Here is a 25,027-nt window from a genome sequence, read left to right as displayed (position 1 = left end):
AAGGCATGATAAGTAATAATGTGACTAAAAAAAGAGAAACTCCTAAGAATCAAGAATGAAGGTAATTTCCCCTCTTGATAGAAGTTTTATATTTTAAGCACTGCATTATGGTTTGAGATTAAACCTTGTGTATGTTTATAGAGTGCATTTTGTTTTCATCACCAAGGAATGGCAAAGAGGTGGAAAATGGAATTGCTTTGTCAGATGTTATAATATCTTCTTTATTATTCCAAATCATTAAGTTGAGAAATCTCTTTCAGATAATCACTCCATTCAGGAGGCTGGTATTGTGTGCCGAAAACAGAAAGGAGATGGAAGACTGGATCAGTTTACTGAAGTCTGTACAGTCAAGGGAACTTTATGAGGTAAAAGAATATCCCTTCCATTGTATCATTTGCCATTCCAAAATCAATAATCACTAGAGTTCTGAGTGTTAGACTTAAATAAATATATAAATATGGTGTTTCTGTATTTTTGTGTCTACATACATGTATATGTAACCATTTAAATGAATGTACTGTAGGTTTTTTAATAGCTATCACTTTTTAATTTAATTTTCTTTTGTGTATTTATACATATGTGTGTGTGTGTGTGTGTGTGTGTGTGTGTGCATGTGCTATATACCTCCTAATTATACCAGTAGCCATATTCGGTACTTGCAAATTTGTCTTAACTTCTCCTTTACTAGGCAGCACAATTTAATGTGGAACATTTCTCAGGGATGCATAACTGGTATGCCTGCTCCCATGCTCGACCCACCTTTTGTAACGTGTGCCGCGAGAGTCTCTCTGGAGTCACGTCCCATGGCCTGTCTTGTGAAGGTAATAATATATTCAGCCAGTGGTTTGTTCTCCCACTTCAGTGTCTTCCAAAGATTTGAGAATAAGATGCAAGAGTTATAAATGCTTCTACCTCCTATGAAATAAACAGGGAACTATTAATGATGGGGGGAAGAATTTGCTATGGGTAGAAGAGAAAGTTGAAACTGTCATAGCTTTTATAAAATATTGATTTTGGTGGTTAGAGTTCATTTTAGCATCAAGTTGTGCTCCATACCCAGGAATAACTTTGAAATTTATTTGTCTTAAAGGAACATGTGATAGAAATGGGAAAGACCAATGTGTGAAAGAAAATATAAACCAAAACAGGGTGAGGCATTGATTCTCTGAAATTACTGACAGATTCTTTTGAACAAATTTTTTATTTCCTATTTTCATATCAACATTTTATTTTAAAATATATACATAGACACAATTTAAAAAATTCAATTATGATACATTCATTTTTTTTTCTCCTTCCCCCTGGAGGGAGAAAATGAAAGAGGAATAGAGGAAAGGAAAAGAAAAAAGCAGGGAAAGAAGGAGAGGAAAGAAGGAGGAAAGGAGGGAAGAAAAGGAGAGAATGAAGAAAGGAAAAAAGAAAGGAAGGAGGGAGAAAGCCAGTTCTACATTACCTAAGCACAACAAATTTTAGCAAGCAAAACAAATTCTCATATTGGTCATGTCTAATAATACATTCTTATTTTATGTATTAGTTCCTCACGTCTCTGTCATGAGATGTGCAACATTCTTGTCTGTTAATCTCTGGAATTTTGACTGATGATTTAGTTAATCAGTGTTCTTCTTTTAGAATTGTTAAATTTTACAATATTGATATTATATTATAAATCATTCTTCTGATTCTTCTGGCTTCATTCCAAATCAGTTGATACAAGTCTTTTTATGTCTCTTTGAAACCATCTTTTGTTTCAATTTGCTCAGCCATTCCCTTATAGATAAGCATTCCCTTAGTTTCTAGGACTTTTTTGCCATCACAAAAAAAATCTATAAATATTTTTGTACATATAGGCCCTTTCCCCCTTTCTTTGATCTCTTTGGGGTATAGACAATGGCATTCAATCAATCAATCAATAAACATTTATTATTCCTGTATCAAAGGGCATACATTGTTTAGTATGTTTTTTTTTTTAGTGAGGCAATTGGGGTTAAGTGACTTGCCCAGGGTCACACAGCTAGTAAGTGTTAAGTGTCTGAGACCGAATTTGAACTCAGGGTCCTCCTGACTCCAGGGCCGGTACTCTATCCACTGTGCCATCTAGCTGCCCCCTGTTTAGTATATTTTTGTCCAGAATTTTAGATTGCATTTTAGAATAGTTGGACCAAGTCATAGCTCTACCAACAGTGAATCAATGTGCGGGCTTTCCCATAACCCCTCCAATATTTATCATTTTCATTTTTTGTCAGCTTTACCAATTTGATGGATGTGAGGTAGAACCTCAGAATTGTTTTAATTTCTTCAGAAGTTATTTGGAGAACTTTTTCAAATTGTTATTTTACCAGTATTATTTACTTAGTCCTTACTGACTATGATTCAAAATATGTTCCTTTGTTAATCATGTTATTATATATTACAAATAATATAGATATTATTTGTAATTTAGAACAGTGCTTATGTTACTCTTTAAAATTATATTTAGTTGTATGAATCTTAATCCATTTAAACTTTTAAAAACCTTTGGCCCATTTTTCTTTTTTAAAATACATTTTAAGATGTTTTTGATATCATCAACATTTCTCCCAGCATCCTTCTTCCATTCTTTCTCCCATAGAGCTATGAGCCACACCCATTATCTCCCATCTCTGTAAAAGAATAGTGTGGGAGTGTCTTCTCATACCTCTTTGGATATATGCTTCTTCTTTGTAACTTACAACATTTATTTTTTGAATGTTTTGTGGTTATTCTTTCCATTTACATTGTTGCAGCCATTATGTAAGGGCAGCTAGGTGGTGCAGTGGATAGAGTCTGGAGTCTGGGTCTGGAGTCAGGAAGATTCATCGTCCTGAGTTGAAATCCAACCTTAGACACTTATTAGCTAAGTGATTGTGAGCAAGTCTTATTTGCATCAGTTTCCTCATCTATAAAATGAGCTAGAGAAGGAAATGGCAAACCACTCCAGTGTCTTTCTAGTCTTTTCATCATCTTTGCCTTGACCTTGGCACATGGTCATCAGGGATTCTGGACCAGAAGGGGCTCAAGGAAGGAGAGTCACTTTCTACAGATGAAGAACTGAATTGAGACAATGATGTCCATCAGCAGCATAGCCAGTGTGCCAATGAGCGATGTGTATGGTGGAATAGAGAGCTACCATGAGTCTACCCTACCTCAGGGCTCTTTAGCAGCATGCTCAGCCCATACATCATACATTGTGTTATCCCAAATCACCAGGGCAAACAGGAAGTAAAGATGCCACAAGTGGACTTCCTGTAAAAATTGGTGTAGTTCTGAGGCAGACAAGATAGAAGATATAGGAGGCTGGAGTTGGAGCCAATGATGCAGCCCATATCTCCTGCTTGGTGAAGTTTTTAAGTGGGCTCCATAGACAGGAAGGTCCTGCCCCTGAAGACCTGCTGCGGGGTTGAGGGGCTAGCATGAATGGTGAGGAGGCCAGCTGACATTGCCCCCAAGAGATGAAAAGGAAGGCCAAGTTGATGGGGAATGATATTAAGGAACTTTGGTTTTTGTATTTGTAGTAGCAGTAGAGGGGCATCATTAGGAGGTCAGCCAACATGTAGTAGTTGTTGATGTCTATAAGGGTAGTCAATTGGAAAGGAAAGAGCCAACAACCTTATAGGAGTCTCTTCCTAGCCAACCCATCAGGAACCAAATGGATATCACCTGGTCCATGTTGCCCATCCTACAGGCCTTGTTGTACTTCAGGAAAACAGCTGCAATAAAGTAGACCATTAAAGTCACATAGAGGATGACACATGCCATGTTACACCCATCCTAGACATACTCACTGAGCATATCCCTGTTCCAGGGGGAACTTTGGGGGCAGTTGAAGAAGTTCTTGGCAAATACCCTGAAACTAAAATTCTTCCAGACCATGGTGAGAGTTGAAGGGATTCACTCAGATTCCAGAGTTGGTTCACCTCTGGAGATTTTCTTATCAATGACCTCCTTGGGGTATAAGCTTGGAAGTGGAATTTCTGTGTGAAAAGATGTGGACTTTTCATTGACTTTATTTGAATATTTTCAAATGGTTTTCCAGAGTAGAAGTACTGATTCACAGCTTCACCAAAAATGTATTGGTGTTCCTATATCCCCATAACCCCTCCAGCATCGACTGTTCCCATCTTTTATCATCTTTGTCAATTTGCAAAGTATGAGGTGAAACCTTAGGGTTGTTTTAATTTGTATTTCTCTTATTAGTAGTAATTTGGGACATTCTTTAATATGGTTATTAATAGTTTGCACTTCTTTTGAGAACTATTTGTTCATATTCTTTGACCACTTAGCTATTGGATATATATATACATGTATACACATTATCCATATATATATATGCATACATACATATTAGTTGTTTATATATCTTGAATACCACACTCTTATCTGAGAACTATGACACAAAGATTTTTTCCCCTTCTCATCCTCAGTTCATTAATTTGTTTGTGCAAGACCTTTTCAATTTCATGTACCTGGAAGTTAACCAATTTTTCTTTTGTAATTGCTTCTATCTCTGGTTTGGTTAATAATACAAATCTTATTCATAGCTGTGAAAAGCTTCTCTATGATATGCCTTTCCTTCTATTTAAAAAAAATAGCATGATTTAAAATATTAAGGTCATCTATCCATTTAGAATTTATTATGGAATAATATGTAATATCTTGGCTTAAGCTTAATTTCTGTCAGACTGCTTTCTGGTTTTCCCAGAAGTTTAAAAAAATCAAATACTGAGTTCTTGCTCAAGTAATTTGCTTTCTATTTTATTAAATAGTGGCTTATTGAGTTCCATTGTTTTTCTTATTCTCCCTTGTCTGGTTTGTTCCATTGATGTCCCAATGCCAAATGGTTTTTATGACTATTGTTTCATAATATAGTTTGAGGTCTACAACTACTATTCCCTCTGTATTATTACCTCATTGTATTATTTTCCTTGACATTCTTGATCTTTGTTCCTCTAAATGAATTTTGTTGTTATTGTACCTAATTCTGTAAAGTATCCTTTTGACACTTTGATCAGTATGGTGGTAAAACTGTAAATTAACCTTGGTAGCATTTTTATTTTACTGGTGTGACTTTGATCTGTTTCTTGACTGATGAGTTGGAATTATAATAATAGGTCACATTTCCATAGTGCATCAATATTTACTAGAGCACATGTATTATATTATATTCATAATGCTATTGTGAAGTAGAGGCTATCATTGTCTCTTTTATAGAGGAGAAAACAGATTTAGATAAAGTGACAGTTTGTAAACATCTGAGTTGGGACTTGAACTCAAGTCCAGAGCTCTCTCCACTGTGTCACACATTCATTAAAGATGTTTAAGTGAAGATTTTTGAAGAAAGTCAATCTTTCTTTTAGAGACATTGAATTTTAATCCTCACTTCTCATGGGCCTAGTAATCATTTTATTTTTTTATTTTTTTTGCAGGCAATGGGGGTTAAGTGACTTGCCCAGGGTCACACAGCTAGTAAGTGTCAAGTGTCTGAGGCTGGGTTTGAACTCAGGAACTCCTGAATTCAGGGCCAGTGCTTTATCCACTGCGCCACCTAGCTGCCCCTGGGCCTAGTAATCATAATAATAATACCTGACCTGTTATAGTCATTTAATGTTTGCTATATACTTTATATATTTAACACACTTGAAACTCACAATAACCTTGGGAGATAGGTACTACAGATATTATTACAAATGAGGAAACTGAGGCAAAGAGCATTTTAAATGAATTTCCTATGGCCACAAATAGTGAGAGAGGTAGGAAATGAGCTCAGTTCTTCTGGATTCCCAAAGTGGTCTTCTATACACTATATTATGCTGTTGTTATTTTTGTCTTTCATTCTTGAAGAGGACCATGACATTAAGAGGTGGTGTCATGACTTGCACTGAATTGGATTTAAGTGAGGGAGGGCTGTGCAAGGTCACCGATTTCACTGTCTCCTCCAGAGCCATCTGGGTCCAGTGGCAAGACACAGACCAGGATGACTTGGAGATGGCCCTGGATATTTAAGGCACTTGGGGTTAAGTGACTTGCCCAGGGTCACACAGCTAGTAAATGTCAGAGGCTAGATTTGAACTCAAATCCTCCCAACTTCAGGGCCAGTGCTCTGTCCACTACACCACCTAGTTGCCTCCTATACCATGCTATTTCTCCTTTCACTAATAAGCATTCCATAGCTTTTACTGTTGTTCTGGAGGACAAAATTATCTTAAGTAGTCTGTAATAGATGGTGCCTTATAATTGAATAATTATACAGTAATAAACTCATGATTTTAATCATCAGATGAGTGGTTTTAAATTATGTATTGCTGCCTGCAATCCAGAATTACCATAGATCTTCCAGTCAAATGATTTATTATTACATGGGGGAATTTATAGGAAGACTCTGGTTGTAAACTATTTCCCAGATAAGTTTTTATGAAGTTTTGTACCCTCAAGTTGCATTAATGGGCTTTCTCACTTTCAAATAAGATTTGGGGGACACATTTCAAGTCTTTCAAGTGTGTAAGACTTTTAAAACTTAACAAAGTTATTGTCTTTACTTAATAAAAATATAGTTTATTTACTAGTCTAAAAAAAAAGTCAGTGCACTTTCTAGTAGATGAATAATTTATTTATATATGCATCCACAGCCTTATTGCCCTTTCTTACCCGCCCCCCCCAAAACTAAAAATAATGTACAAGGACTTATTGTCCTTTCTCACCCTCCCAAATTAAAAAAAATGTATTGACTGGAACACAATGTGGTACTCTGTTGATGAATTTTGCTCTATCAGCCCTGTAAATTCTATTAAACTACTTATATTATCTTGAGAGAGTTAAGTTTGAAAATAAATTGATTGCATAGCTGATTAACATTTAATAATAAAATAAAAGTTGTGCTAATAAGACTAGGACACAGAGAACCTTCTTTCAATAAAATAGTTATAGTCTTCCATAAACAAAGGAATCTTCTTAACTATTTCACCAGAATGTCTCCCTTGTGACTGTTTTTTAAAGTATTAATAATCAAGTCACTGCCTTAATGATTTCTGCAGTCTGAGGCATATTGCTTATTAGTCTTCTTGAACCCTTAGGAAATTTTGTGAATTCCTCCAAGACACTGAAGTTCACCTTTCGATTGTGTCAAGGTAGTGTTATTAACAAAGTATTCTTGATTCATGGGACCTTTGGATATCCTTTGGAAATTACTTAACATTTCTACCTTGGATCCTACTTATGGATGGTGCTCATTTTTATTTGGTTATAATGAAGAATAACTAGAGTTATAATTTTAAAGCTTTCCATATAGGAAGGATTATGCAAACTGTTTAAGTTAGAAAAAACAAGAAATATTTCCTATCAAGTGAATTGAGAAGATGGTTAACAAGTATGTCAATTTATCAAAGTCTCTTTGTCATGATAGTGGTTTATTTTTTAATCAACAGTATCAGTTTAGCCACTATAAGAAATTTAGGATTATGGTACTATAGATTTAGATGTGTCATCTAATTCACCACTCTTAATTTTTTTGATAAGGAAATTGAGGCAAAGAAAGGGAAAATGACTTTTTAGAGGTCACGTATAGTAAATGGCAGAGCTGGTATTATCAGATTCTATGAGTCCATATCAAATGCTCTTTCTGGTGAGTTCCACATCACGCTACACCTTAAAGTCATTCATAATGGTTTTACACCTTTGTGGATATTTTTTGGATTTTGTTATTGAGGAGTTTCAGTCATGTCTGACTCTTTATAACCCCATATGAAGTTTTCTCGATAGAGACACTGGAGTGGATTTGCCATTTCCTTTTCCAGCTCATTTTACACGTGAGGAAACTGAAGCAAACAGGGTTAACTAACTTGCCCAGTCACATAGCTGGTAAGTGACTGAGGCTGGATTTTAACTCAGAAAGACGAGTCTTTCTGATTCCAGGCCCAGCACTCTATCCACTGTGCCACTTAGCTGCCCTGCTTAATGTTTACTGAATGCTAATAATAAGATACTGGAAGCATATTACCATCAATGATTTTGATTTTGTCTGGTAGAATATCAACATAGTTTTGAGGAATTATCTTTTAATAGTCATTACATAAATACTTGAATAAATTATGATCTCACTGACACAGATACTTCCTCTAAGGAGGTAGATGATATAACATCCATAACTTTTTGTCTTGTGATTTTTCCCCACATCTTCTAAAAAATCTTCCATAGGCGATCTACATACTCTACTGGAGGTCTTTTAGCTCTCTTAACTTTCTGTGGGTACCAGGCAAGCATTTTGGCTATCTTTCTGTTATCTCTTGCTCTATTTCACTAATATACCTTCTCTGATCTTCAGAAGTCTTCTATGACCCATGCAAAGTGAAGTGAACAGAACTAGGAGAACACTGTACACAGTAACAGCAATATTGTAATTATGATAAACTGTACATTACTTAGCTATTCCGATCAAGACAATTCCTAAAGACCCATGATGAAAAATACTTTCCACCTCCAGAGAGAGGACTAATGAACTCTGAGTATATCTATGTCGTATTGCTTGTCTTCCCAAGGGGTGAGGAAGGAGCAGGAGAGGATGATTGAATTTGGAATTCAGAATTAAAAAAAAAAAATGAATGTTAACATTTTGTTTACATTTAACTGGGAAAAATCTAACAAAGTACATAAAATGTATTTTTTTAAATATGCCTCTAAAATTTGAAGGAAATATTATAGCAAATTTAATTAATTTACTTTTTATTTTAATTAATTTTCTTTTAAAATTCCATTCCTTAACAGTCAACAACAATCAAATTTGGATGCCATCCATTGTTAATGTTGTACTATTTTCCAGCTTTCAGCTCATGTAGTTTACCATGAGATATTTTAATTTTACAAAAAACTGGCTTGATTTTAATAATCAGTATTTTAAATGATGAAAGCATGAAAGGCTATTGTAAACATATATTTTTCAGAGTCCTTGTTATCTTTCTAGGCCTTTGTGGGGAGACTAGGGACTATTGACCCTGTATTTGTTATTGAATTACTTTGTATACAAGACCTATAATTACTATTTCTGTACATAGAAATGCTAGATGAAAATAATCACTCTTAATAATAGAGTAGAAATATGCTATTTCTCATTTTTCATTCCTTCCCCTGATCTGGTCTAAGCTGAGCATGCTTGGGTTGGTACTGCTTCATACAAACCTTCAAAACTTATTTGTTTTCTGCATAAAACATTTAGGTTAGACAGCAAAAGTTGGGAGTAGAAACCTTAATGCTTTTTTATTCATCCTTCCTTCCTTCCTTTCTTTCTTCTGACCATGGTTCACAGAACCTCCAGAAGAGTTTGGCTTATTCAACAATCTTTTAATCTTTGTATTACTGATTTAGATGGAGAAAAGTTAAATACAATTGTTGTGTAACCATCATCCTGATAGTGAATTAAGAAAATATTTCTTATAGGTAAAATGCTAGAAAGAAAAAAAACATCTTCTGAAGCATCATAACAATGAAGATTATTTAGCAGTACCAGATCTCAAACTGTATTATAAAGCGATAATTACCAAAATAATCTGGTACTGGCTAAGAAACAGAGATCAGTGGAATAGAATATGTACAAATTACACTATAGTAAATGACTATAGGAACCTACTATATGATAAACCAAAAGATCCAAGCTTTTGGAACAAGCACTTATTATTTGACAAAAACTGATGGGAAAACTGGAAAACAGTATGGCAGAAACTAGGTATGCACCATTGTCACACATAGTATACTAATATAATGTCAAAATGGGTACATGATTTACACATAAAGGATGATATCTTAAGCAAATTAAGAGAGCATGGACAAAACAAATGTAAAATAGATGATTTTGATTATATAAAATTTGAAAGTTTTTGCACAAACAAAACTAATGTAACCAAGATTACAAGGGAATTAGAAAACTGGGAAAGAATTTTTGAAACAAATATCTCTGATTAAGGTCTCATTTCTGAATTATATAGAGAACTAAGTCAAATTTATAAAAATACAAGTCATTCCCTAATTGATAAATGATCAAAGGATATGAACAGGCAGTTTTCAGACAAAGAAATCAAAACTATCTACAATCATATGAAAAAATGCTCTAGATCACTATTAATCAGAGAAATGCAAATTAAAATAACTCTGAGGTATCACCTCACACCTATCAGAGTGGTAAATATGGCAAAGATGGAAAACGTTGGCTATTGGAGGGCATGTGGGAAAGCTGGAACACTAATCCACTGTTGGTGGAGTTGTGAAAAGTTCCAACCATTCTGGAGAGAGCATTTTGGAACTATGCCCAAAGGGCTATAGAACTGTGCATATCCTTTGATCTAGCAATACCACTGAGTTTATATTCCAAAGACATCCCCAGAAAGAAAAAAAAGACCTATTTGTACAAAAATATTTATAGCAGCTCTTTTTGTGGTGGCTAAGAATTGGAAATCAAAGAAATGCCCATGAATTGGTGAATGGCTAAACAAGCCGTAGTATATGATAATGATGGAATATTATTGTGCTATAAGAAATGACAAGCAAGATGATCTCAGAAAGGCCTAGAAAGACTTGTATGAACTGTTGATATATAGTGAAGTGAGCAGAACCAAGAGAACATTGTGCACAGACAGCAATATTTTGTTGTTGTTGTTGTTTGTTTGTTTTTGTTTTTATTTTTTTTGGTGGGGCAATGAGGGTTAAGTGACTTGCCCAGGGTCACACAGCTAGTAAGTGTCAAGTGTCTGAGGTTGGATTTGAACTCAGGTCCTCCTGAATCCAGGGCCAGTGCTTTATCCACTGCACCACCTAGCTGCCCCTAGCAATATTGTTTGATGAAGAACTGTGAATAAACAGCTATTCTCAGTAATACAATGATCCAAGACAATCTCAAAGGACTATTGATGAAACATACTATCCACCTCCAAAGAAAGAACTGATATTGATTAAACACAGACTGAAGCATGCTACTTTTCACTTTTTTCTTTTATTCAAAGTTTTTTTTTTTTTTTACAAAATGACTAACATGGTAATGTTGTACATAATCGCACATGTAGAGCCCATATCTGATTGCTTACCACCTCAGGTAGGGGTGAAGAGAGGGAGGGAAAGAAGGAAAAAAATGGAACTCAAAACTATAAATAAAAATGTTTATTCATATTTTAAAAAAGAAAAAAAAAACCAATGAAGATTATTAACAACATTAGTGCTCCAGGCAGCTCTCTAAAACTATGCTACAATGCAGAGCGTTTCCATACTCAGCGTTCCTTATATTCTTGAAATCATAGATCTGGACCAAAAAAAACCCAAAACAAAACGTGCATTTGCCAGTGTTTATAGAACACCTTACCTTTGTGGACTGATAATGATTTATTAAGCTTGCTTCTCCTTCAATTAATATGCAGATACTTTTTCTATATTCTGCTTAAATGGGTTAAAAGGATCAAATAACATATGCAAAACTGTGCAAACCTTGAAATGCTGTATAAATGCTAGCTAGGATGATGGTGGTGGTGGTAATTGCTTAGAAAGATAAATATCCATCTGTTACTGTAATGTGCAGTCAAATATGCATGTTTTGTGGCCAGTTATTCATTTTTTCGTATAGAGAATATTAGACTGTCTCAACCAACATACCCACCTCTAGGCAGCCAGGTGGTAAAATGGAGAGACTGTTAGTCCTGAAGATCTGAGTTCAAATCTGTCCTCAGATACTTAATAGGTTTGTGACCCCAGGCAAGCCACATAACCTCTGTCTGCCTCAGTTTTCTTAACTGTAACATCCAAGTAATAATAGTACCTACTTCCTAGGGTTGCTGTGAGAATCAAATGAGATATTTGTAAAGCACTTAGCAGAATGGGTTCTCAATAAATGCTTATTTCCTTCCCTCTCCCATTCCCAGCCAGAAGCTTCCGTTGTTTTGTTTTTCAGTCATCCCTCATTTATTCATTTCCAACATACCCTTCCAGCTCACTCTTTCATTATTCTCCTTCAGACACTGCTTTGGGCAAACTCACCTCCTTGTGGTTTCTTGGACCTGCCACATAATTTCCCTTGGCTGTGCTTTTGCTCTTCTACCTGCAATGTCCTTTTCCTTTCTGCCTCCAGCCCATCGTTCTGCTTACTTTGTATACTGCCTTCAAGTCTTTGCTCAAATGCCATCTAAATGTTTATTAAATTCTTATTCTGTGCCAGGCACTGTGCTCTAAGTGCTAGGGATATAAAGCAAAAGACAGTCCCTGCTTTTAAGGAGTTTACTGTCTGCTGGGAAGGATCACACGCAAACAACTTATAATAAATTATTCCCCTTCCCCACCTTTAAAATTCCATAACTTCCTTACTGCACTTTCATATGTGAATGGACTATAGTTGGCACTCTTGTTCCAGCACTCCTGAGGCTTGCTTGCTTAGTCTGAACCAATGGATCTGATTCCCTTTAGTACTAATGCCATTCCTCCATTGATCATCTCCAACTTAAACTGAATATAGTGTGTTTCTTTTTAAGTAGTTGTTTGTATGTGGTCTCTTCCATTAGACAGAGCTGCTTAAGAGCAGGGACTGTCTTTTGCCTTTCTTAAATCCGCAGCAGTCAGTGCAGTTCCTGGCACATAGCGTAGGCACTTAATAAATGCTTATTGATTGACAACTGACTTATTGGTCCCTGTAACCCCAAGAAGGCAGTCCTCTTTCCTTCTACAAGGAAGGGAGGAACACCAGAATTTATTTTTAAAAAAAGGAGTAAGAGAGAACAAAAAACAAATTCATAAGAAAAGTTGAGGAAATATTTTTTACAAGTATGCCAGGGAGAAAAATGATAAGATGAGAATTTACTGTATATTTCTTTTCTATGTCCCCGTTAAGGAATATAGCACTTTTATATTCTGGTAAAGCTTCCTAAAAAAGTAATATGATGGGGGCAGCTAGGTGGCTCAGTGGATAAAGCACCAGCCCTGGATTCAGGAGGACCTGAGTTCAAATCCGACCTCAGACACTTGATACTTACTACCTGTGTGACTTTGGGCAAGTCACTTAACCTTCATTGCCCCGAAAAAAAGAAAAAAAAAGTAATGTGCTGAAGCAGCAAAAGCATCATACACATGGGAGCCAGAAGACCTGAGTAGAAATTTATGCTCCAATACTTGCTAGCTATATGATCTTGAAAAAAATAATTCCACTTTTGAAGCGCAGTTTTTTCTTCCGTAAAATGGGAATAATAATAATTGAACTACTCATTTCATAGCATCCTTGTGCAAGGTAGAATTTTGTAAAGTGCTATGTGAATGGGAACTATAAATTTTAAGTGCATAAGCATGATTACATATATAATGTGATGATCTATATGTATGTAAAATGACAAAGGTAGAATTAAAGTTTTGTATTTGAATTATATGGTTTTATTTTCTTTAGTAGTTCCTGTTGAAATTAATTTCATGGAATAATTTGCATATGATACTTTTAAAAAAAGGAATATTTGACATGTATACATGTATGCTTTTTTTAGTGTGTAAGTTCAAAGCTCACAAAAGATGTGCAGTGAGGGCAACAAATAACTGCAAATGGACTACTCTAGCTTCTATTGGGAAAGACATCATTGAGGATGAAGATGGTGTAAGTTTCTACTTTGCCTGTTTTAAATGATTGCTAAAGACAGAATTGCATGTTTTTTGCATTGGGTAAATAGAATTCAGAATTAAGTGGGGGAAAATAATTACTAGATTCATTAAAGTCACTTAATTATCTGAATTCCTTGGGAAACGAATCCTTTTGATTGCACAACATCTCTGCTTTCAATCAAATAGAGATTTTGTTCTAGAATCAGGATGAGGCTATTACTAGTATTAAATTGGAGCCGTTTTCGTTTTTAACTTCTTTGCTTCTCTCTCTGAGCACTTTGAGATCTTGAAGGAATGTTTCTGAGAGAAGTTAGGAAAGAAATGTGTACCAGGCTCCTGGGCAGTGCTGAAAAGGGGTGGGGCTTTTGGGGGGGGGTGTTTCTAGGAATCATTCATATCCATTATAGAGGCTGTTCCTTACTCCCAGCTGCATCTTATTTAGAAATGTGCCAACTAGTTTATGAACCATGCATTATTAAACATTTATTGATTTCCTGCCATTCTTACTGAACCCAAGAACAAATGTGAAAATATGTAAGTACATTGCAAATCTTAAATGGCTAGCTGTGTACCAGCTACCTGTATTTATCTGTTATCATCTGTTAGAATTTAATAAAGAGAAATGACCACTTTAAAAATACTTTTTAAATTTAAAGTCAGATTAACCAAGAAAGCATATGCTCTGGATTTTAAGATAATTGTATTCATTTTCTTGTAACTCTTGCATTTGCACAAATTGCATTTGAACTGAGCTTTTTTTTTCTGAGAATTTTAGAAATCTCATGTTTTCATTTTCAATGCTACTCATTCTACTCCTGTGAGAGAATGGTATTTTTCTTCATGTGTGTATTGGGAGGAGTGCACTAATCCAGACTTTATAATTATGTATACCATTTGTCCATAGTAAAAGATTCTATTTATAAGCACTAATAATGTAGGAGAACACCTACATGATAGAGAAGACTGAACCCCTCTCTTCTTCTTGTCCACATGGAAGAAGACTGTAAAATCCTTTCTTCTTTTTCGGCAGGCATAAAAGCTGACTGGGTGCACATATGTGCGTGTGTATGTGTGTCTCTTTATGTTCAAAGATAACATTGCTTGCTGCAATGTGTGTGGACATGGATGAGGATAAAAAGGCTGGATTAAAAAAAGATTTTTTGCTAGAAATGTTTGGTGCATGACAGACAAAGTAAAGATAACTTTCTCATGTTCAAATCTAGTATTTATAAAGTCTATGGACTTGAACAATGCTTCTTAATCTAGATACCTTTACTTATAATATTAATTCAAAGAGAGGATTAATGTGAGTGATTATTAAATTTTGAGTTGGTTTTATCTGTTTCTGTGCTTTCTAATTCAATTTTCCCTCTTCTCCCTTGCCCCACAGATAGCAATGCCTCACCAATGGCTAGAAGGCAACTTGCCCGTCAGTGCCAAATGTGCAGTCTGTGATAAAACCTGCGGCAGCGTCCTGCGTCTCCAAGACTGGAAGTGCCTTTGGTGTAAAGCTATGGTAGGAATTTCTTGCTGTAGTACATAAAGCTGCTTGACATCTTTTTTCATTTTTTTATTTCTCATTGAGTTTTGTTTTGATATTTTCTCATTTTGTCATTAATATCTTAAAGTTTGTAAGCAAGGCAGAGAACCTAGGGCATTCTGAGCTCATCATACAGATGTCATTTAATCATGATTTGTCCTTTACCATCTAAGGCCTTGATAAATATGCCTCCCTATAATAATAGATCTTATGTTTCACATGCATATAGATTATACTTTGCATTATGGGTTTTTTTTTTCTCTACTCCAGTTCTGATCTGATAACATATGATGCAATGAGGATAATCCTGGGTTCTCAAAGACCTGTGCCAGTGGGAGCACAAGTCATGTTAGGTGCACTCATCCTGGAAAGACAAAGTATTAGGACAGATTATACTTGTTGTCAGAGAACAATTCTAAATTAACAGAAGCCTGTAACCAGCAAGTGATGAATATATTTTTTTACCACAACAATTCTTGACAAAATCTACAAAGGCATGAAGGACTTATGATCTCTGTTGGAAACAGGACTATCTCCAATCATGGAATCATATATCCTTGCTGTATTGAGAGTTTCCAAAGAATCTTAGCATGACCTTTGCTATAGCTAGATGTGTTGATTTGCTGTTTTCAAGCATTCTTTTTAGATATTAATGTGATACTTTTGAAATACAAAGTCTAATGTTAAACTAGCTGTAAAAACTATATGTAAAAATCAGGATTACTTTTATTTTTGTTATCACAATTTCCCTCAAAATTCTCTTTTCCTTGGACATCAATTTCTTCCAGTAACCAGTTATTGTTTGTTATTAGAATGAAGTGGTATAATATTCCAGTTATTTTATACCATAAATATAGCTTTGAGTTGGGGAGCCCCCATCTCTATTGTTAATTTAAAAGGATATGGCTCAAATGTGATATATATTATTAGAAGTATTGGCTGCTTTGAGTGTTTTTGCTTTTTTGTCTTTGTTACAAGGGAGAATTCAATTTGAAAGTGAGGGCAGGGTGGGGGCATTTAAAAAAAAAAGGATGGATAGAAAAGTAAAACGTATTAAGACAGTATTTTTAAAGGCCACTGCTCTTAGATGGACACACATGCACACACACTCACACACCCTTGATGTCAGGAGACCTTGTACACAAACTCTTTTAAACCACATAGGTCTTATTAAGTAATTTAGCACTTCCATTATCTAAGACCTGGGTCTAAGTGATTAGAGTTAGTTTTTTGTCCTTATCTGGTGAAATATTGGTTTTCTTCTCAGTGTTAGTAGCCATCCCCTAATCCTTTTTTGTTTCTCTCTTGGGAATTTTATTTAGTGCATTAAGTCTATTTATTTTGCAGATCATAAAATTGTGACCTACAGGTTAAACATCAGGCTTGGCATTATATAGTGAATCTATAGGATGTTCTCAAAGTCCTAGTGAAATTTTAAGGTTAAGTCTTAGGGGGTTCATTGTATAGCAAAGACTGAAAAAGGATGCTAATTACCAAATTATTTGTGTTTTAGTGGCTATGATTTGATATTGAGTAAGATGTCTTTGACTGAGAATTTATTACAAATGGTTAGATTGTTTGTGATATGTGCTCACTATTTGTAGTATATATTATTAGTTGTTAGGAAATTGAATATCTTTCACTGGTATTTATCAAACTTCATTTGTTATTAGGTACACACTGCCTGCAAAGATTTGTTTCCTTCTAAATGTCCACTTGACCAATGTAAAGTATCTATCATACCCCCAATTGCACTGAACAGCATAGATTCTGATGGTACGTAATAGTATGTTATGATTGTTTTTGACATGTATTTATTGTACATATGCATATTTTTGTTTAATCCACACAATGGCCATTATTTATTCCAAAATTAGTTTCCCTGTCCTTTCATTTAAACCATTTAAGCAGGAAAATGATCAGTAAATTGTGAATTAATAGAAGTATTAAAGTTCTAAAGTTCAGTTCCTTTTTCTGTGAAATTTTCATATGTATCATTTGTTATTCTATTCATTTTAATAATTAAAATAAGATCATTATTGATCATTGCCTGAAAAGAACTATGAAAAAACCCTACTGGATGACTTTTGGGTAATTTTTTTTTTTTTGTGAGGCAATTGGGGTTAAGTGATGTGCCTAGGGTCACACAGCTAGTAAGTGTTAAGTGTCTGAGGCCGGATTTGAACTCAGGTCCTCCTGACTCCAGGGCCGGTGCTCTATCCACTGCGACACCTAGCTGCCCCTTGGGTAATTTTTAAACTTAAATTATGAAGTATTATGCAATTTCTATCATAATTTTCTTTTAAGGATCGCACAGTATGGTTCTAAATACAAAATATAGACCTAAGTACCTTCATTTTTTATGACACAGAGGGCAAAGGATTCACTTGCATTAAAGGTTAAACTTGTTATAGGATTGTGTTTTGTCTTATTTTTTGACTGACACTGTTATTTCATAGTATAGTGTACATCTGGTTGAGGAAACTCCTTAGACCAGTGCAGATAATCAGTGAGTGATGTGGGGGGTACTGTGAGGTTATAGGACTTACTCAGTCACATGGTCAGTATGTGTCAGAAGCAGAACTTGAATCGAATCTAAATCTTCCTAATTCTAAGGCTTGCTTTCTCTATAATCCACCGTGTTGCCCATTTCTTTCTATCTATCTATCTACCTATCTATCTATCTATCTATCTATCTATCTATCTATCTATCTATCTATCTATCTATCTATCTATCTATCTACCTATCATTTATTTATCGATCTATTGATCTATCATGTATCGATCTATCGATCTATCTTCAATCCTATATTATTAGTATAAGACTTTAACTATATCATCATCATCATTCTTATTATCTGGCATTGTTATGGTGCTTTATACTTATGAAAGTGATTTCTCATTTTCAAAGAATATAATTCCACTTAAAATATTTAAATATATGCAATCTTAAGCCAGAACATCTCAAAGTTCTGTTGAGGTCATTCCAAATTAAAGAATAGTTATTTAGACAAGGACTGGGAGTTGAAAAGGAGATAAAAATATTTTATTAAATAATAAATTAATTACTGTGAACTAAACTTCAATCTATACACTATAATTTTCTTTTTTAAGTCAGTGTTCTGGGGGCAGCTCGGTGGTGCAGTGGATAGAGCACAAGCCATGGAGTCAGGAGGACCTGAGTTCAAATCCGACCTCAGACACCTGACACTTAATAGCTATGTGACCCTGGGCAAGTCACTTAACCCCCATTGCTCCACCAAAATAATAATAGTAATAATAATAATAATAAAGTCTGTGTTCCTAGAAGGGGCCACTTAGTGTGTCTAAAATGTGTTTAATTGGTTTCTATATGAAACCATCAGGAAATGGTAGCTATTACTGATTTCTATCTTTAGTATTTTAGTATGAAATCTTTTGCTGCTGAACATTAGAATATAAAAAATGTTCTGATGTTAATAATATGCAAATAATAGTCACTAAGCACCTTTTAAGATTGAACTAAGGAACACCTTGCTTATGTGTGGCTTAATTATTTTGAGTATTCAAATAGTATAGATAATATTCAGCTAATAGCATTTTTATGAATGTTAACATTTCTCCTTTTTCTGCTTTTCTGTCATTTAAACAAGAAAACCATCTTTACTGATTTTGGTGTATATGTTTTTGCAGGATTTTGGAAAGCAACAGCTCCACCATGTCGTGCTAGCCCTCTTTTGGTATTTGTCAACTCTAAAAGTGGAGATAATCAGGGAGTAAAGTTTCTCCGTCGATTTAAACAGTTGTTAAATCCTGCTCAGGTGTTTGATTTAATAAATGGAGGACCTCACTTGGGGTAATACATTCTGCATTATTGAGACATCTTCTTGAAATAAAACCTAGTATAAACTATGAAATGTAATTTGCCTCCCCAGCTGTATTTGCCATCACTATTATTGGTGCATATAAAAACAGCTATATAATATTAGTTTGATTTTGTTTATTTTAAAGAAAATAATTAAATTATAGATGTTTTATTTCTATTTTGGAAATTTATATAGCTTAATTAAATTTTAAGTTTTTGAATTTCTCAGAATTTGGCTAACTCTCAAAGAGTTCCATTTCGCAATTATATGCGGCAATGCTATGTCAGTTTGCTTAGCTCTAGAAAACATTAATTTTATTCTAATTATGTAAATTGTGTATAGTGTACTATTATAAATTGCCTTGATTGTTAATTATATTTTCACAAAAGATCTATTCTAGTACATCAATGTTGTGTTGTCAAGGTAACCCTGTGCTCCCAAAAGCTATCAGTAAAAGCCAAGCTCTGGTAACTTCTACCGTGATGAAAAGACTTTTGAGTAGAGTTCTGACAATAGAGTATCTATTTTTTGAAGATCAGTGTAGCTAAGTGTGGAGGGTCTGGCTACCAAGTGATTAGTTTTTGGTCATCATAACCCATGAAACAAAGAAAATCACAAAACGGTTTATTCTACTTCCACAGTGGTAGTAGCAGCTTTCAGAAAAGGGCATAGAACATACTAAGAATCCATTTATAGACCACCTAGAAACATTAGCTTTTATGTTGTTACTGTAAATGGGAGTTCCAAGGTCACAGAGGTCACTTAATGACTGCTGAGTTGACATATTACTAGAAGAATGTAATCTTATCAATATTGATAATTCTCACCATTAAATGGAAGGATGACTTCCATGTTCTACTTAGAGAGGCAAACATAGGAAGTGGCAGAGTTGATTTTATCCTGCAGCCAAAGCCAAGAATAAAAAATGTTGTGGCATAGTGGGTCCTCTTTAAGGTGCACCTGCCTTCTCATCACTACCAAGGCTCAATGAAATTGTTTTACACATATTTCCATTCAATTCAGTCAACATATTAAGTGTCTTTTGTAGGTGAAACATTGTTGAGGCTACCAAGATAAAAAGTAAAGAAGCTCATATACCCAAAGGAAATTTACATTCTATTGGGGAGAGCCAGCACAATATACACATAGAAATAAATACAAATTAATGTAAAGAAGGAGAGGAAATACTAACAGCTATAGGATTAAATAAGATATTTCCATAGGCAGAGGGGCTGAGCCTGGAATGAAGCTACAGATTCTGTTGAGTGCATCCTTAGTGAAGATGTGAGAAGTAAACATGGCTTTTACAGATGTTAGTATATAGAATAATGCTCACATATTTGACTAAAATGTAAAAATGATATAAGAGGTTGTTACATTCACTGTTTGTTAGCTACAAAAAAGCATGTTTTATTTGGTAGAGAAAATGCCACCTTAAAAGCTTACCTCCAATCAGGAGTTTCTCTTGCATAAGGTAAGATCATAAAAGTTTCCTAGAATAATAGTGATAACTTTGTGCAATGACTGTCTTATAAAACATGGCGATACCTGCATACCAAAGTTGTTTGGCACCGTCACTGAGGATTTCTAAATCAAGAGTCCACATTAAAGAGGAATTCCCTCTTTTAGAGTTCAGTCATCTACAAACTCCTCTTTGAAAATGTTATTATCACACTGATTTGCATCAAGCCTTGGAACATTTCAGAGCTTCCTCAATGAGATCTTTAACCGTTCTGGCTTTATTATCCACAAAAAAAAACCTTCGTGGATGAAAAATGCCAATTGTCCAGCTTATTCTATACAATCAGATGGACCACTGGTCCATCAATAAATACATATGTATTAGATATATGCTGCAGATGGACAGTGAACTCAGCCAGCCTAGAACTGAATAGGAGGAAAGAGCAGCCTGGATACCATTTAGGAACTTGTATAGTGCTCCAGAAAAAAAAATCATAGATGTTATTATTATTGATATTATTACAGGGGCCCTAAAATTTTCCCTGAGACAGAAACACATTTTTAAAGCACCATTATTCTTCCAATGATGTTGTGTGGCTGCAAATTATGGACTACTACAGCCCTCTAAAAAATCAAAATTATCAGTAACCCAAAATGGGAGTAGGGTGGAGCCTAGGGGACAAGCATTTATTAAGCACCTACTATGTACCAGAAACTGTGTTAAATGCTTTACAACTATTATCTCATTTGATCCTCATAATAACCCTGGAAGCTCCCAATTTTACAGTTGAGGTAACCAGAGGAAACAGATGTTGTGATTTACTCTGGGTCACACAGCTAGTAAGTGTCTAAAGCCAGATTTGAACTTGCGTCTTCTTGACTCTAAGAACAGAACTCCATCCACTGTACCTAACAGCTGCCAAACCCAAAAGATAATAGTGAAGGACAGAGTTTTAAGTGGCAGTAGAATTCTACCAGCGGTGAACTGATCACAAAATGAGGTGTGGTAGATCTCATTAAAGAGATTTATGACTAGAACAAGTAATGGGCCTGTCATATTGAGAGAATGAAGAATAACAGACAGCCCCAATGCTGCAGTAATCCCTAAGTAATGTCAAGAGAGCTGTACAAAGGTCTCCTGAACATTGGAAAGAAAATTCTCCAGCACATCAAATTACAAGACCTCTTATGGCAGATTTATCAGAGGTCATGGGCAAAAGTCCCTATTAGATGAGGTGTAGAGGAGTTGTATGGTGTACCTTGGGAGAAAGTATTCATATTTATTTAAGTGTAAAGTAGTATGGAGTAGTGTGAGTAGGGTACTTGAATTAGAATTAGTTAATATAATGGTCCACCTACTTGATTAAAGTGATATAAAACATTTAGTGGAAAGATACGAACATTCATCAAATTATTATTTTGTTCCTGGTGATCTCACCTATTTTTCCCCACATTGAAGAACTCTGATGACTCAGGTCAATACCTAATGAGACAACAGTGTTATCAAAAGTAGAGTAAGGATCTATTCCCAATCTATTATCTTGCCCATCCTCTATGAAAATATAATATTTATAAATATGTAGCAACTATAATCTTAAAAGTGTGAAATTTTGAGTTCTATAATAATTGATATATGTCTGATTAGTTCATTAGTTCTTTTCATCTCTGAATTATTAAATGAGACCTATGGTTTTAAATTAAGAAGGCAAACAAATAGCATTATCTTACCATGTTTTCATCCATGTTTCTCTTAATGAAATTCATGTAACGTGGAACAATGGACAATTTCTACTTAAGAGAGCTTCCAGGGATAGAAGAGGCTTTTACCAGACGTTCATGGTATATTTACAAAAGTATATAGTGAAATTGGCTTAGTACCTGTCTGTATTGCTCAGTGAATTCCCTAAACAACTGCATTACTCTTACTTCCTTGAACACTAATTTCACTTATAAATATTTATGCCCTTTTTGTTCCTTCCAACTCAGATGCATCTTTGCATTGAGGTCACAGAGTGACAGGGTCTTGAGGTTAGAAAAAACCACATGGTCAATCTGAGGAATCTCACAAGTGATCATTCAGTCTTTGCTTGAAGACCTTGTATTGTGCTGATCTGCGTCAAGTATATTTGCAAGAGGAATTCTACTGCCTCTTGAAGTAGCCCATTCCACTTTTGGATAACTATAATGGTCAGGAAGTTTTTTCCTTATATGATGCCTAAATTTGCTATTTGTACCCCTTCCTAGTCTTATCTTCACAGAATAATTAATGATAACTAGTCTACTAATTCATTATACTACCACTTAGCCTATGGTCTTCAATCCTTTCTACAAGATAGCATGAGCATGATGAGATTTGTCAAATACTTTGCTAAAATCTAGGTAAACTATAGTTCCAACATTTCCCTAGTCTACCAAGCTGGAAAACTCTTTCTATTGTAACAAACTCCTGTCAGAAATTGGCATTGGAGGAGCCTAGAACGACCCAATCTCTATGAAGTCACACTGATTATGTACTCTTCCTTTTCCAACTATCCCTAATATTATTTTCTAGAGTTTTGCAGGAGTTAAAGTCATACTTTCCAATCTGAAGTCTGCAAACTCTTTTTTCTTTTTTTTAAAATGAACAAAATATTTACCTTACTTCAGCTCTACTATACCTCTCAGAATAGCATCTTTTATTTCTTTTCTCAAAATAAAGTTGCCCATCAAATGAAAGCATTTAATTAAGGCTCACTTGTGTATCACAGTAGGATCTTTCAAAACTTATTCAGTGTTCCACCAAAAAAGGGGGGGGGCAGCTAGGTGGCACAGTGGATAAAGCACCAGCCCTGGATTCAGGAGTACCTGAGTTCAAATCTGGCCTCAGACACTTGACACTTACAACTGTGTGACTCTGGGCAAGTCATTTAACCCTAATTGCTCCACAAAAAACAAAACAAAACAAAACACAACAAAAAAACTTCTTATTCAGTGTTTACTGCACATGAATTACTGTTCTAAACCCTGCAAATGATAGAAATGGTTAGGAATTAGAATTATTAATAATATGTATATGTGTATGGTTCTATATACACTATGTTTATATGTTTGTAAATTGCTTTGTCACTTTTTAAAATCTTTTCAAATATATTTTGTTACCTTTTTTTTCTCACTATGAGAAGCAGCATGGCATAGTGGGTAGAGAGCCAGTCTCAAAGCCAGGAAGACCTGGATTCAGGTTCTGCCAGTGACACACACTGGCAATGTGACCCAGAGCAAGTCACTTAAACTGTAAGTTCTCTAGGCAAATTTTCTTAAGACTTGTAGTTTTAAAGAAGACACCTACCTGTATCACCAGAGGAAATTTCCTCATCTGGTAATTCTTATAATCATGAAATCACAGGTCAGTTCCTATCTCTGTTAAATTTATTTGGTAACATTATAGAATTTGCCTGGCTTAGACTTTAGATTGGACTTTATATTAAAAAGTATTAATGTAGGGGCAGCTAGGTGGCACAATGGATAAAGCACTGGCCCTGGATTCAGGAGGACCTGAGTTCAAATACGACCTCAGACATTTGATATTTACTAGCTGTGTAACTCTGGGCAAGTCACTTAACCCTCATTGCCCCTCCAAAAAAAGTATTAATGTAATAGTTTTTCTTAACTAAATACCAATTTTTTGGGGGGTAATATTCTTCCCCCAAAAGGAAGCTATATTAGTTAACCAAAAATGCTTTAAAAAAAACTCTTCAGTTTTTATGCAGTATTTTTCTTCTTCTCTTTTATTTTGAAAGCAATATTTCAAATTGTTTTTTTTTATTGGCATTGTGTTTTTATTGAATTTTGTCCAAAATAATTTAAAGCAGTTTCAAGAATAGTCATTAGTTCTGATGAGATGTTTGTGATGAAAGTAATAATTAAACTTCATTCAAATATATTTTGATTTCTTTGTGATTTTCTTAATTTCCAATTTTTTAGAGTAATATTTCCTATGTTTTCAAACTGTCAATACTTTTGCATGGTCTAATGATATAAAATCATTTTCATACCTCTTCTAGAACTAGATGTGTTTTTTGTTTTGTTCAATATACCTCCAAAACAAGGTGAATCTTAATATTCCAAATTACTCTGAACCCATTGTTCCATTGAGGCAAGTACAAGCATACTCTTTGAATAAACATTTCCTAAGTGAAGCTAAAAGCTATTTAAAACCATGCTAACTTTGTAAAGTGTTATCTTACTACAACAGCACCTTGGGACACCTGAGTAATAGATTACTTAGCTATTCAGTAATCACATTCTTTCAATATAATTAAAATAAAGTATTCTGTACATTTTGAGCTAAGACTACATACTTTGTTTTTCTTCATTATTTAATTTTGTTGTTCCTATACATTGTTTCCAGCATAACTTCTTCTGATAACTTTTAAAAGTCTGCCATTATACCAATAGTAAGAATACTTGATTTACTATCACCCATGTGTTGCAATTGTATATTTATTCCTTTTCTCTGGGGTGGTCAAAATAATTCTTCCATCATCCATTTTTTTCCTAAGTTATGTACTTAATGTGTTTTATTACTTAA

At 34.7% G+C, this 25,027-nt stretch overlaps 1 protein-coding gene and 1 pseudogene across 8 annotated transcripts in view; one reads left to right on the top strand and one right to left on the bottom strand.

The window, feature by feature from the left end:
* The window catches only part of DGKH (diacylglycerol kinase eta), a 243,015-nt gene that overhangs the window by 143,925 nt on the left and 74,063 nt on the right, over positions 1–25,027 (top strand). For 7 of the 8 annotated variants that reach the window (XM_043998633.1, XM_043998637.1, XM_043998632.1 and 4 more), the window contains exons 5-10: positions 261–365; positions 689–821; positions 13,503–13,609; positions 15,005–15,130; positions 16,828–16,930; positions 18,827–18,989. In XM_043998633.1, the coding sequence (XP_043854568.1) occupies positions 261–365; positions 689–821; positions 13,503–13,609; positions 15,005–15,130; positions 16,828–16,930; positions 18,827–18,989 (737 nt within the window). Of the gene's footprint in view, positions 1–260; positions 366–688; positions 822–13,502; positions 13,610–15,004; positions 15,131–16,827; positions 16,931–18,826; positions 18,990–25,027 lie in introns of those variants that run through there. The other variant, XM_043998638.1, reaches the window with a different exon arrangement.
* LOC122751554 lies at positions 3,046–3,894 on the bottom strand (annotated as a pseudogene).

This window comes from Dromiciops gliroides, chromosome 3 (assembly GCF_019393635.1).
Source record: "Dromiciops gliroides isolate mDroGli1 chromosome 3, mDroGli1.pri, whole genome shotgun sequence".
Lineage (NCBI taxonomy): Eukaryota > Metazoa > Chordata > Mammalia > Microbiotheria > Microbiotheriidae > Dromiciops > Dromiciops gliroides.
The sequence above is the reverse complement of the archived record's forward strand: the minus strand, read 5'-3'. Positions and strand labels throughout refer to the sequence as shown.